At 44.9% G+C, this 14772-nt stretch overlaps 1 protein-coding gene across 9 annotated transcripts in view; it reads left to right on the top strand.

Moving 5' to 3' along the window:
• mllt3 (MLLT3 super elongation complex subunit) overlaps positions 1–14772 on the top strand; it is a 45869-nt gene that overhangs the window by 16781 nt on the left and 14316 nt on the right. For 6 of the 9 annotated variants that reach the window (XM_010902877.4, XM_010902883.5, XM_010902884.4 and 3 more), the window contains 4 exons: positions 10722–10804; positions 11187–11351; positions 11843–11881; positions 12850–12996. In XM_010902877.4, the coding sequence (XP_010901179.1) occupies positions 10722–10804; positions 11187–11351; positions 11843–11881; positions 12850–12996 (434 nt within the window). The remainder of the gene's footprint in view (positions 1–10721; positions 10805–11186; positions 11352–11842; positions 11882–12849; positions 12997–14772) is intronic. The other 3 variants (XM_010902879.4, XM_010902880.4, XM_010902878.4) reach the window with 3 other exon arrangements.

The following is a 14772-nucleotide window of genomic DNA, read 5'->3' as shown; positions in this document are numbered from 1 at the left end:
AGGTACCTGCCAAACATCATAGAACCAAACATACAGGCCTGTTACCTGTATTTCCTTTACTCCGAAAGGGAATTGGGATGCCACAAACTAATTCCATGCACATAAGCGGGTTCCACCGTAAGCTAGCTAGCTGTTGCTGCTGACATCGTGACTAGCTCCCTGACAGGAGTTGGCCTTCTGCTACAACTCTCGTCAGCACCTGCTGACTACACAGAAAAGGCAGTGTCTCTGGGGGAAGGGTCACATGTCCTCCATGTAGGGTCGCAGAAGGTAACATGCAACAGTTTAGTGTCAATATTCACACTTTTTTTTTTTTTTCTCTCTTGTCTTTCAAAAAACATTGTAGGCCCTACTGAAACTCTTGTGTGGCCTGTGGTTGCATAACCGCTCATGAAAGGCCCATGGTTACTTAGGTGTGTCAAAATGAGTAATGAAACTGTCAATAGTTTCCTTTTCAAATATTATTTTCCCTTCCTACCCTTTGATATAAACAAAAAAAACCCAGGTCTGTGTGTGAGGAGGGTGATGAAGTCAAATGACAACTTATGTGGCTTGACTGAACTGGAATAGGATGATGCACTAAGTTTCATCTGCATGATAATTTAACATCCATGTCATACTCTATCATGGCTATTAGTTATTCTTGGACACTGTCTCTGAATTGACCCTGGGATCTAAACGTGTGGGCCCACAGGAAATGTTGACATGAAGGGTTTTGTTTCCCATTTGTCTCCATGTAGATTCGCGCCTCCGTGTTTTCATCAGGCTCCAGTTGTTGTTCTTTTGGTGGCATTTAGGCCTGTGCCAGATTATCTGATTTGAATTGGCTTCTGAGGTCTTATGTCACTCCAATGTCAAAGCTTTCGCAACATGTCTCCAAATGCCTTCGCTATATTATATTCGGGGGGGGGGGGGGGCTTGATGTGTGTTGGCCATGGAAAGGATACAGGGCTGAAATATGACCCGCTGCTCCGTGGGTTCGTCGACGGGAATCCTACAGTGGCCGTTTTCAGTTTGGCAAGCAGTGAAAAGCTTAACTCGACCCCTAAACATGGCTGGGAACTCAACTCCACTCAAATTTTCATAAATCCCAAAAACCACAGCCTCAATATAATGTCAGGGAAAAATGAAATAAGCTGTTTCTTTTAGTTTAACAGTTGCATTTTTGGCCAAGAAACCAAATGGCACATCCTGCTTTTTCTCTCTGGTTGATCATATTTTTTTGTGTTCATTCACAATTATAAATGATTAGGGTCTTTCTGACAGTCCTTAAAGGGATCCTTTACCAGGATTTCTAATAACTTCATGTTGTTACTCAGTAAGCTGTCTATGGAGAAGTTTTAACAGCAATCCATGCTTTGGTTTTTCTTTCCTGGCGCTTTTCCAAATGCAATCAATTTAACATTTCTGGCACAAATCCCATCCAAGTCCTGGTACTGATATTGGCATTTTTCCGTGTGCGATGTCCAAACCATCTAAAATAGATTTTGCAGCTAAACCACTGCACTTTGTTTGATTTGAACATGATGCGTGACGAGCTATATTGGTACCCTGACTTTGAGGAATCACTTGAGGCACAAATCATATTCAATTCATGCTACCACTATTAGCCTTTTTAGCCATTATGTTGATATTATCTATTTGTGACTGAGATTCACAATTAATTCCAGAAACCTTCAGATGTGCTCATGTATGTAAAATGAAATTAGAAGGGATGTGTGCCACATGCGAAATCATTAGCAACTGAATCTAAATCAAAGTATGGATGGCTATACAGCCTTGTTAATAAATGTATTATATGGTAAAGAAAAATATTTAATTTGGGTTAATTGTTCCTTTAACTTAAGCTACAGTAATCTTTTATTTCGTTCTTGTTTTCTTCTGAGAATGGTTAGAAATACCTAATTTCAAAAATTTATATTTTTTATTAAGAAAAAAACAATTGTGATTAAGGCCTTCCTTTTCACAGCGCCTCCTTGCGGGCTCAGGACAGTTGATGTGAAAATGTGTGTTTGATTACTAACCCCTCAAAACCCAGACGGTGCGGTCCCGTTGCACTTCCATCTGTAGTGCCATTAAGCTAATCGGTGAGCAGGACTGGAATGCTGGTGTCACAGGACACACTGCTTTTGATAATGCAATATGAACAATGGACTAGATGGATAAGTCAGTTCTTTCCATTGTGCTTTCGACCTCCCTCATCACTTGTCTGTTAACCGCAGGACTGCCGCTCACTGGATGTTTTGTTTTGTTTGTAGTCCCTTTCTCTGTAAACCCTAGACACCATAAAGCTCAGGAGGGCAGCAGTCTCCGTGGTTCTGGAACCGGCGCATCTGACAACCGTGAACGTCTCAGGGGCTTGTGTTCCCCGCTTAATTTAGCATGCTGTGGTTATTCGGTGTCTGTAGGAGATGGCGGTCTTGGCTGGAGGTGGTGTACCTAATAAACTGGCCACTGAGCTAATAAAAAAAAAAAAAAAAAAAAAGATTAAGTAATGTTATTCTCAAGCCATCTAAACAATAGTTGTTGTTTTTTTTACCGCACATTTTAAAGTGTCGTTTGACTAGGTCTGTAGGTCTGTAGGTCTTTGGGGAGCGTGGCCCCCGTCTTGTGGTTTTCTCAAATCCCATTCCCTACCTGCAGCAGCAGAGCAGGAGTTTAAGGCAACTGGGGAATACAACCTAGCATGGAAGAGCCCGGGGGTGATCCAAAGGCAGGGTCCCCTTGGAGAGCAGGCCTGCGTGGAGGCAGTGATGACAGACAGGTGATGCAACGTCTACTTTTTTTTTTTCTCGTCTCGTGCAGCCTCTGTCTCGTTGGGAGGGGCGGCTGGCAGGCACCGGCTGCTTCTAATCGCTTTGTAGTCCTTCCATTTAATGGGCATTTGGGTAGTTTAACCCCGATGGTGGGTTTTGAATTCAGGAGAAAAGTGATGGAGAAATTCTCAGAGTCGAGGTTGCAAGACAGGTGTAACTCAGTGGAACCGGGAGTGGGGAGGTCCAGAGGAACGTTCTGTTCTGGAAGAGTGCTTTCAAAGACCCCGGATCAGATCCATAATGGGGCAGTGATGGATGGTCCATCATTGGCTTTGATAACTGATGGCTAGTCGCTGCACTGACAGCAAGGCTCCATGGGTAAAATATGTCTATGAGGGGTTTGGGAGTTCTTTTTTTTTTTTTACAAGCCCATTGAGTGCTGCAAGGTATGCTGAAAACAATACTGTACAGGAAATGAATTCACCTTGCAAGGAAGTGAGTCTGGTAACCGTGGTCACCATTGATGGCCTTTTAATTAGAAACATAATGGAGCTGTACCCGTCAACTGATCATGCCGGCATGGTGCCAATTACGGAATGTGGGTACGCTGTTTCTAGTAAACCCCTTGCGTTCGTTGATTGGGGAGGGGGGGGGGCCGGTTTGTGGCAGTGGCCTGAGGTTGGGTTGGGGGCGTTTTGGGCCGAAGGAATGCATCTTCTCACCATCTCAGTCCCTAATGGTCAATTACTGGGGATGGCTCGCATCAAGGGGAGACCACAAATCTAAGAGCGGGATTGGGCTGGAAAATACTTATTTGGCCGGTTCAGCTAAAGTTTTACTTAACTTTTTTTTTTGCCAGTAAAGTGCCATTTGTTAATGTAATGATCTCATTCTGGTTTTTTTTTTCACACTTTAAATCCTTCTTGTGAGCGTACGTTCAATTAAACGACATCTGTAATATTTAAGTCGTTCCGATATTGTGAAAAACAACGACAACCTATCTTGATGATCAAAGCGGCCCTCTCTTTCCCGAGCTTGCTTTGACGATGTCCAGCTTTAACGTTGGAAGAATTTTCTCCTCAGCTGAAGTTGGTGAATCGGGATTGCCTACATGTGTTCACTGTTCACCGCTTTACATTTGCATTAGCCTGGCCATTGAATCACGTTCAGCTGTTTTGGATTAGTAGAGTAGAGGGGAAGGTGAGTGCTGTGTGAGACTGGGAGTTGCACTCTCAACATCAAGGGAAGATGTGTTTTTGCTCTTACTTAACCATAAGTGGTGGCATATAGGTACAGGAACCACAGGGATGTGAAAAAGCAATAGGAGGAACTAAGACATTATATTTTTTTTCATATGCAGTAGGCATATAGTAGGCTAGTGTGAAGATACAAGATCAAATCAGTGACCCCCCCCCCTTATTAAAATCTGGTTGAATAATATTCCAATGACTGGAATATTGCCCTGGATGTTGTACAGTTTTTAAATGAGAAGGGCTCTAGCGTGTTGAGTAGCAGATGTTTATGATTAGGTTATGAGGCTTGCGTTGTTCTTATAATACCCCCCTGAGGCCGGGCCTCTCTGCCGGGCCTCTCTGCCGGGCCTCTCTGCCGGGCCTCTCTGCCGGGCCTCTCTGCCGGGCCTCTGAGATTCTAGTAGAAATGCCATTTTTCCTCTAAGTGTTTTGTGTATGTCTGCTAACTGCTGCCATGACACCCTGTGGATTCAGGGTCACAACCCACTCTCATTTTAGTGTCTTTCCTTGTGGTGGGCCAGTTTACGGCCCCAGCCCCCCATATGGCAAGGTGTGCTTTGGGGAAGCACTCTTCACTGGTTCTCCCCTGCACTTCTCGTTTTCCCCCTCCTGCTATCCAAGTTGTGCATGTTTATTTTCCGTCTGAGGAGTGTGCCATGTTGAGCGTCTCTCTCTCCACTAATACAAACCTCCACTCAACATTGGCAAACGGGAGCAAATTGCCTATACAAACAAGAGCTGGGCATCTGCAGCCGTCAGGAAATGGGGGTGACAAGCTTACAAGGCTTTGATTAGCGCACGAGCGGCCGGTTCAGAATTGGTTTCTGTCGCTTTGGGTAGTGTTCAGAACAGCAACTAGTCGTCAACCGAGTAGATAATGTTTCAAAACAGCACACAGTACTGGCTTAATTATAGGATCAACTTCAAGGGTTGAAAAATGCTGATGACTGTGTTGCAGCCTGATTGGAATGTTCAGATCATGAAAGTGGGATGTCACTTCCCCCTGCTTTTTGATTGGACAGACTGCCAGGTTATTGCCATGATGTTGTAATGAAAATGCTTGGTCTGGGGTGTGTTGTGGGTTTCTACAGCTGTCGGTGGTGTGCTGATGGCTAAACTGTGTATTCACCTTTTGTGAGTTTCCCCTCCTTTTAGAAGCATAGAGACGCTGTCACTTTTTCTATGGATTAGTTTTACCACTACACTGCTGCTGTTGCTAGTCATAGGGCCTTGCAAAGGTTTTCAAAACCCTTACCAATTTTCAAATTATTAAATTAGAAATTGATAAATTGGCTTTTTGTTTGATATTTTATTATTGTCACTAAGCTGTTATTGTTTTATGTTGGGAAATATTTGTAAGAAATAAACACCAAGGTTTCTTTTGTAAATTCTGATAGTGAGTTTTAAATACTTTTACAAGATACTGGGGGACAAGATACTGGGGGACAAGATACTGGGGGACAAGATACTGGGGGACAACAATGGGGGATACCGGAGCGTGAGTGAACAGGCAGCGGAGAAGACCGCTTGCGCTGTGGTAATCATGAGGTCCAAGGCTGGGACCAATTACAGGCCAACCATTCTTATTTTGCAAATCATTTGTTATTTCAGGCCGGCCGCAGCTCGGCCAGACGAAAACGAACGCGCTGATCTGCCGAGGACCCGATCACAGCCTGGTCTACGCTGCCCTCGACCCTCTGCTCTTGCGCCTTGTGCAATTCTGTCTGAACTCCTCAGTAAAGTCCATTAAGGCGATAACCTGCCACCTTCCGTTGTGCTAACCCTATTAGTCCAAAGACTCGCAGGTGACCTCTCCCACTGGCTCCGTTGGCCCCTGTGTGGCGGACCGTGACCCTGGTGATGTAGGAAGAGGGGAGGTGTCCATCAACGGCCGGAGGTCTCACCCCTGTGAAGCGTTTATCATTATCCTCCTTTGGCTGAGGAGCGAGAAGCCTGTTTGGACTACATCAACTGTCAGGAACACAATTTCAGTTAAATAGCCTTAACATTAAATGTAAATAGAATTTTCTATTGACGCTAGCGGCAAGTTAGTCTTGCTTCGCGCAGCTCTTCTGTCAGGCCACTGAGCTAGAAGCTGAATTAACTCATTGATAAGGTTGTTTACCTGGTAACTAACATGGCACTTTCCAGGGAACAAGTGCTGTTAATGGCTGAATTGCTTCGGTGCCAGTATGCAATCTTTTTAGTTGCTTCCCAACCATTTTTCCCCCTGCTGATTCTGTTAATCAAGTTGGAAGGAATCAGAGAACCAGATTTCCTAGTAGAAAAATCATCCCGCGTTACCATGAAAGATAATGTGCGACAATGGTCATTTTCATATATTTAAACTGTAAAATTTATTTGGATTCAAGTCTTGTTTGTAGAATTAAACCAACAAAAGATCGCTACTAAATCTTCATGTTGGCACACTAGCTGTCTAACTACTGAAGTTTGTTTTCGGGGGTGCTTGTTGACTTTTGACTAGAGCCTGGTAGTTCACGATTTGGCATTTTAATGTTTTGACCTTTTTACGCAAAGATCAATCTTAACTTGCAACCACTCAAAAACATTTTTATCATCAGCGAGGCCTTTGCAAATTCAGTAAACCTGTAAGAAGTGCAAACTTGGAAGTCATAACTTAAAGGGCCTAGATCTAAAAGCCAGTGTTTTTTTCTTTTTTCTCTGTTAGCCCTTCCAGTCTGGCCTTTCTGCACAACATGGTCTGACGGGGCCTCACAGCTGGGACACTCTGTCAAAAATGGACCTGAGTCACTGGAGCTTGGTGGTTTTCTTCAGACACTACAATTTAGATACTCCAGTGAAATATGGCGAAAGGGTGCATGTCTTCTGTTTCTTTAATGGGCGGGGTTAATGTTGACCAATCAAAATAACCCTGCCGAAGACTAGCTTTAAGATGACTTGGGGATTTATATGGCCAGCTTTATTACGGTGGAATAGAGCATGAACTGGAACAGGGTTGTATAGGTACAACAATGTATATGCATTCATTTTAACTGTACCTGTTCTGTCTGTATTCTACTGTGTGCTCCAGAGGCAGAGTTACTGTCTGGCCTGAGAGCTGTTTAATACTGTATGATTTACCATATGAAGTGTGACCGCATAGTCCTCAAGCTTTTTCTTCACTCTTTCTGACGGATCGACTTGACAGATTTATTCATTCGTTTGTCTTGAAATTGCCTTGGGGCAATGTGTTGCAAAGTTATAAGTGGATAAACGGTTTTCTAAGTGTTATCTTACAGGCGTCAAGTGAATCTATTAGAGCTGATTTGGATGATTGTACTTATCCTAAATACAAACCAGTTAAGTTAAACCCTCATCATTCAGGCCGAGGGGGCGGGCACAGTGTCAGGGAGAACTCAAGGATGATTTTATGAGTGGAAGGAACTGTTGGAAGAGCCCAAGACGACGTCCTCAAGCTTTATGATGTTTAAAAAAAAAAATAATACTTTTTTTTTTTTTTTTTTTTTTTTTTTATATATACACAGCTCTGCCTCATTACAACCCAGTCTCTGGGGAAAGGGCAAATGCATTGTGACTGGCTTTGTTTTATGATTGGCATCTCGGCTTGATCCGAGGGGGGGGCAGGGGAGTGAGTGCCGCCCTGTGGCTTGCTTAATAAAAAGGCCGAGCCTCATTCTCCCTTCCAAAACAGCGCTGTAGTCATTGGCAGAGTTCCCGTTACAGGTCAATGAGTGTATTGTGCACCTCGTTCTTCCAGTCGCGCCATCTCATGTCCAGTGACCTTTTCAACTTTGACTAGGAAACCGTTGCCAAGATGATACCGCCAAGCCAGACAACCCCCCCACCCCCCAAGCATCAACCTTCTTTCCCTTCTCAGTTGTGAACAACAGTAGTAGAGCTTTTTTCCAGTTACTTGTAGTTAGGTAGATATGTAATATACATTATTTACACTAATAGTGTGTGTGTGTGTGTGTGTGTGTGTGTGTGTGTGTTTAAGTTGGAACCATGCATGCTGTTATAGCGACTGTTCACCAGTCATGCTGCTTTTGATTGCAGTGCTTGGTAGATGGGCAGCAGTAACAAATCAGAACATTAATACATCTGTTGGACCATGTTAATAATTACGCCTTGGGTGACATTAGACCAGTCACTCCTCATTTTGAACTGAGTCGCAGGACAGGGAGTCAACTGCTCACGGATGTCACCTTTGATTTTCAAGCCGCAACGAAACAGAGTTGTCAGAACTGCGAACAGGTCATCCACATTGTTGTGACTCTACATCGGTGAACGTAAAAGTAGAAAGGATTACACTTGTGTGTGTGAAAGCAGTACACCTTTTGGACTAAATCTACAGCCTTAACGGGGGGACAAATCTAAAAACAAAGCGTAACATAATAAATACTTTTCAGTTGCTTTTCTATACACCATAATGCGGAAGTGCGGGTGAATACCGAAGCAATCTGCTGTAAGTCTGCTGGTTCGTAGTTGGCCAAAGGACTAAAGACGGACACCCGCTGCTTTTAGACGACTGTCTTTGTTGGATGTCTGAGCCTCAAGACTTTTAGTGTGATGAATAACTGGATGACAGTGTTTCATGCGTTTTGGTGATTAGCAGCCTACAGAGAGAGTGGTTTGATTCAACATGTTTTTCCCCCCTTAGTGTTCATCAGTTGCTTTATCCCGAACCTGTACATTGAAGCCCCCAGGGCAATCCGCCGTAGGGGCTTTGATAACCATCTAGGGTCGTGTGGTGTTTTGATTGTTGAGCTTTGCAGTGTTAAAATTCAAGGGAGATCCTGTCTGGGCAGCGGGGCAGAGACGCTGGGATGTAACACCTGGGAGGCCAGGTGTTGGACCTAGATATTCCCCAGAGATACTGCCTTCCAGAAGGTCTAACAGGTCCGCAGTCCTGCCTCTCCACTTCAGTTGCACATGGGGGGAAAATAACCTGGAGGCTAAATGCTGGTATGTAAATGAGAATTGCTCAGAAAGCCCAAACTATTCTACAGTGCGGAGTGGCGCAGCTCATCTTATCCCCTACCTACGCACTCCCGGTTATGCATGAACGCGGCCGATCGGCCACGCTGAATGGAACCTTTTAGCCGCATGTTATGGAACCTGACCCTGACCGCACAATTAATCATGACCCACAATATTTGCTCAGCGTTATTGGGTTCTGGGGCGGAGTGTACCCCAGTGGTGAGGTCAACCCCAGTCTGGCTATTCCAACCGTCAATCATTCTTACCCCCCCGAAGTAGGTGGAGCCCGGTGCTGGTGTAATGCAAGCAACTGCCTTCCTGTCCGCCACTACAGTTTGGATCTTTTCAGCTTTGTCTCTTTGACTCCATTAGGCTACTTCTAGCCAAGACTCTGTCGGGGACGAGAGCTATTTTGACCATTCCAACACTCTCTGTTTTCCTTAAATTGTTTCTCTACTTTAAAAAAATAAAAAAAATAAAAAGAAATTGGATTTGGCACAGGTTGAATGGTTGGAACACTGGTGGGGAATATAGTCGTTTAAAACCTATTTTCCTCTGGGAGTTTTTGTCTGTCCTTGTAGACTGTCCAGGTCATACTGTGCTTGGCTGTGTCCAGCTCTTACTGCCTCTAAAAGACTATTGTCTGACCTTGACAGATTTCTGATCTTATGATACCACCTTCTCCAAATGAGATTGAATGAGCAAATAAACCCATTGTACATTTACTTAGCATTTTATCAATGTACAGTTTGTGCTGGCTGCTGTTGAGCTGCACGTGTCAGTTCTCAGAGAGGACAAAAAGCAAAAAAGATGTGAAAAACCATTAGTCATTTCTGCTTTAATTTATCCACTCAGGTGCTTTACTCTCGGTAAATACACACTTACTACGCATGCAGACTAATTGGCGGTCTTGCTGCTAAGCCACCTGGGGCATGGGGAATGACGAACAGGTGTCTGAGAGCCGCTCACCTGAACCTGGTGCACGTTGTTCTGAACCGTCTGATGGGACCAGGCGCGTCTCATTGTGGGGTGCTGTGTGGCACTCTCGTGTTGTGATGTGTATTTATCTAAAATTTGCCCCGAGTTTCTGGTATCGATGTTGCATCAGACTCGTGGCGGAAATGGTATTCATGTTTATAATGAGATCCCATGAGAAAGGGCTGCATTTCAGATGCTGTCTTGGCACTGGTTTTGTTAATTCCTGAGTGATTTTGGCGACATTCCAATTCTCCTTTTGTGCACAATTTGTTTGACATTTGAAGGTAAGCTTGAGTATACAGGATTAAATACTTTATTTGTTTAAGATAGAAGTATATAATGAGGCCTACCACTCCAAAACGTACTGCTACCTTTAGACCAGGATAGGCAACTACAATCAGCCGCGGGCAATGTTTGTTGGAGCAGATGGTTGGGAAGGCGGAAAATAATTAGCATTCAAGATGAGATGTATACAGGATATTTATACATTTATAATTTCTACACTACACATTGACCAAAGACATTCTATACAAAAATGCCTTCATTTCATTGTGACATTATCACATCTGTCTCCTTTTTATTAGTGGGAATAATGAAACAGATTTCCAGAGTTAAGATAATTTAGCTGGTTTTAGTTTTAGCAAAACAAATGAAAAGGTTCTGGGGGGTGAACTGACTCATTTAGCAAAGATCTGCTTTAGACCTTGTGGTTACGTTGTGAGTTTTGTTTTGAAGTAAAAAGCTGATTTTTCATCTTCCTCTTTAATTTCAGTGTGCAAGGATCCCCCGTATAAAGTGGAGGAGTCTGGATACGCAGGCTTCATCTTGCCCATTGAAGTTTACTTCAGAAATAAGGTACATTTAACAAGGTTTCCAAGCTGTTCACACGTGGGATGTTATCCAGATTGGGACAACACTGTTGACCATTGATCATCCCATCTTGACAACACTGTTGACCACGATCATCCCCTCTTGAGAACATCAGCAGTGTGTGTATGTATAGATCTGATTTGACGAAATACCATCAAACCGAATAGAAATGACACGTATTCCCCCTTTTGAAAATCCTCTCGCTCCGCCCATGAAAGGTGTGTGTTTTGATGAATCCATATGCTTAGATCTTTAGGAATTACGTGGTTAAGAACTGATGCATAGAAGCGGGAAAAACAACAGAATCGTTTGCTGTTGCTCTTTGGCGGTACGCGACTGACTTCTCCCTTGTCCTCTGCTCCTACGGATGTTCCACTGCACCTCTCAGGAAGAGCCGAAGAAAGTGCGCTTCGACTACGACCTGTTCCTGCACCTAGACGGACACCCGCCCGTCAATCACCTGCGCTGCGAGAAGCTCACCTTCAACAACCCCACGGAGGAGTTCCGCAGGAAGCTGCTCAAAGCCGGCGGGGTATTTATCCTTGAGCTTGGGCAGGGTACTCAATGCCTGATTCTAGCTGATTGAATGTAGCCCAATGAGTGTCTCTTCAAAACATCCAGGTGACAGGACCACAGGAACATTGCTGGTTAACGGGTCGTGCATACAGGGACTCTCACAATAGGCCAGTGACCGAAAAAACTGCCCTTCCAGTCAGAACAGTTTATGACAAAAGGGCTTTTTACCCGTTTATTTGCTAACTTCCTCGCTGCGTTCTAAAAGCATTGTGTCCGCAGTCCAGTCACCTTTTCAGAGTGGATAATAGATGCTAGGAGATTTAGAATCTAGAAGATCCAGAACATTTCGCGGGAGTGTGTGTTTTAGTTTTTGAGTTCTCGTCCGTGTTTATTCAAGTAAAACACGTGTGCTGTGCAGGCCTTCACAGAGTTCTGAGGCCATCTCTAAAATGGCTGACTTATGGATGATGGGGTTGTGTATTAACGCGCTTGTCGTGTGCTCCACAGCAACGGGATCCTAACAAAAGAAGTTCAGACGACTCTAAAGTAAGTGTTTCATAAAGTGCACCACAACGACCCTTTCCTGTTCAAATGTGTGTACTCGTATGAATGCATTGATACAGTATCTTCCCTAATGCTGTGGTTTACAGTGGTATTGGTAGCTTCTGGCTCAGGTTGATGTATATACTTGAGCAGTGAAATCTAGACCGAGTTGGACGCGCTTCCATCTCTGCGGCTTTCAGCGTGTTTGTTGTACCTTAGTTTCTCAGACGATGACGGGCAACGACTAAGCACCTGCCCCTTCCTGGTTAGAGTAGCCTGACTTCAAGTGGTTTCCATTCAAGACGGGCGGTGTTAAGGAGAAAGGTGGGGAATGTTGCATCGTGGGAATTGCTCGCCGAGTTGTTTTGGTGCTGACTCGCAGAGGCTCGTTTCGACTACAGGGGCCCCTGAGCCTCGGAGGAGTGGGCCTCATGTTTTCCACCGTGGCGCTTTAACCCTTTGTTTGTCTCTCGCTGCTGGGAAAAACGTGAAACGTGTTTGTTCTTCCCTCAGCTGCCATGTGATGCCTCAAGTAACTGCACCCCCAGCGTTTAGACGCAGCTGTGTTGTCCTTCCTTCACTTGCACGTGCTCAATGTTGATTCCGTACAAAGTCGTGACTGAGAGAGATTCCAGGAATAATGTGTGGTGTTAAGTGCTCGGATGTCAGGTCCGGTGGTGTTGCTGTCGAAGGCATTTGGCTTGCTTAAGTTTTTGTCCAAATAAAAGCGGTGTCCGGTTTCACCCAGAACCCGCTATTACGAGCAGGGTTTAAGTAACTGTCCAATTGACGCAGAAGTTTTATATTGAAGTAAACGGGTAACTCTTTGTTCCCGGACTCTTGAGTGTTAAAGACTGTACAATACTCATTTTGACACTTGCTGAGTAGGACAGTATCTTTCCAAGTAGTGTTCTGTTTTCATTGTGCTGTCAATACTCGAATCTGTTGTAATGGGCCCCTTCTACTTCCAGGTGATGGTAATGCAGGAGGGCTCCACGTCTCTGTTTGGCCAGCACCTCAAGCTGCCCACCCTGCCCAGCAGCTCCCTGACACTGACCTTCTCTGACGCTAAGAAGAGCAAGGCCTTCCCAGGGCCAAAGGTCAGTGGTGATCTTCAGGTACAGCAACCCCCCCCCCCCCTTCCCCACACAGAATTCCCACCTCTTCAAAGTCTTCCCCGGCTTAATCCCTCTGCATACTTGGCTGGGTTCAAAGACGTCGGTATTTAAAGCCGGTGGATTTTCAAAAAGACGTTTGACTGAGACTTACGTGAGGTATTTATTGGCTGCGGCGTGGCCGTGCCGTCCCGTCCCCGATGCCTTTCTCAGGTGCACCGGGGTCCTGTGCTGCCGATGATGGTTATAGCACCGGCCGTAATGTAGCAATTAGTCAGTATATAAAAGTCACTTCGGTTTTAAAGCCTGTCGAAGCTGTTTCGTTGTGATGCAATAGCTCCCTTGCAGTCTCAAAGCCAACTTTAGAATCGCGGATGGAAACTACACTCGTGGGGAATTATCCATCACAGCAGTAAATCATACATGTCAATAAAATGGCATGTTGCTTCCATTACGTGTTATTTTTAGGCCTTTTAAATGGTATAATTTACAGCGGCCCAGCAGAGCCCACTCCGGCGAGAGCTAGGTTACGAGAGGCCCAGTGCACATGGAAACGGTTTCCAATCCAAACAGTCTGTGTGTGTGATGGATTACTGATGGCGCAAAGAGGTTATATACACACACACACACACACACACACACGCACACACTAGTTTTACCGTTACTTTCCGCTAATGTCCAATGGCAAATCACCTACCCTTGTGTCTTCTCCATCCGGTGAACTTGTACCTCATGTGGTTTTTGAAGTGTTACTGATTGCTATGGGCAGTCGCCGTTTTGTTCAATGCTTGAATCTAAGTGGCTTTTTTTAGTCCAAAGAAAGCTGCCCCAACTCAATCGTTGCACATTACTCATTGTTTTAGAGGCTTTTTTTTGTTGTTGTTTGGGCTTTTTTTTTTTTTTTGTGACATAAGTATAATTACTGTGTGTGTCTCTGACAGTGGTATTCTCTGTATGCCGTGTTCAGGGAAAGGTTGTTACAGGGAGACGAGTGTATTAAAGATGTTACTGCGAAGTGCCAGTTATTCCTATGCAGCTGTCGGGGCTACACAAGAAGAGGTCTTTAGAGTGGTCACATCAATTCACTTGTGTTTTTTTGGGATACCATCCAATTTGCCTCAGAGCATTTGCTTTCATGAGCTGGGCGAACATACTAAGGTGCCATATGGGGGGGAGGGGGGTTTGTGGGCAGGTAATGGATCGGGACTGTTACTGGCCAACAGCATCGCTTTCAGGCCAGTTAAACTTTGCGATAAACATTCTTTAAAAGTTTCTGGCCCTGGGGAAGTCTGGGGGTGGGGGGGGGGGTTGGGCAGCCAGAGCGTTTGTTTGGGTGGGGGTGGATGTCACTAGTTTGTGTGAGCGGATAAGCAGCTTTACACCCGAAAGGTCTTCGGGGTCAGGAGTAGACGGACAATATAAAAGGGCTTTTAGAAGTAGTTTGGGAAGGTCGTGAGGCACCGCCCACCCCCGCCGTCTAGACTTGCTTAATGGCTTTATGGCATTGATGAAATATTGACGGGGTCATCAGGCGTGACCCTGGGACTAACGGCATCCTTGGCCTCGTTCAGTTTGAGAACAGGAAATGCGCTGGCTCAGTTGCTTCCATCTCCTCGTTACATCACTGGCGGCACGTACGAGTCCTTAACCCGTCCACACGTTCTGGACGCAACAACGTTCCAGGTCCCCTTCCAAGTATACTGGATAATTAACCTATTTTCACCCGTTTATTGACCCAATAGCGTACCGGGTTGGCGGAGGGGCTTTCTCTAAATCAAC

The sequence above is a fragment of the Esox lucius genome, chromosome 24, assembly GCF_011004845.1.
Source record: "Esox lucius isolate fEsoLuc1 chromosome 24, fEsoLuc1.pri, whole genome shotgun sequence".
NCBI classification, from domain to species: domain Eukaryota; kingdom Metazoa; phylum Chordata; class Actinopteri; order Esociformes; family Esocidae; genus Esox; species Esox lucius.
This window is presented reverse-complemented; position numbering and strand designations above follow the sequence as displayed.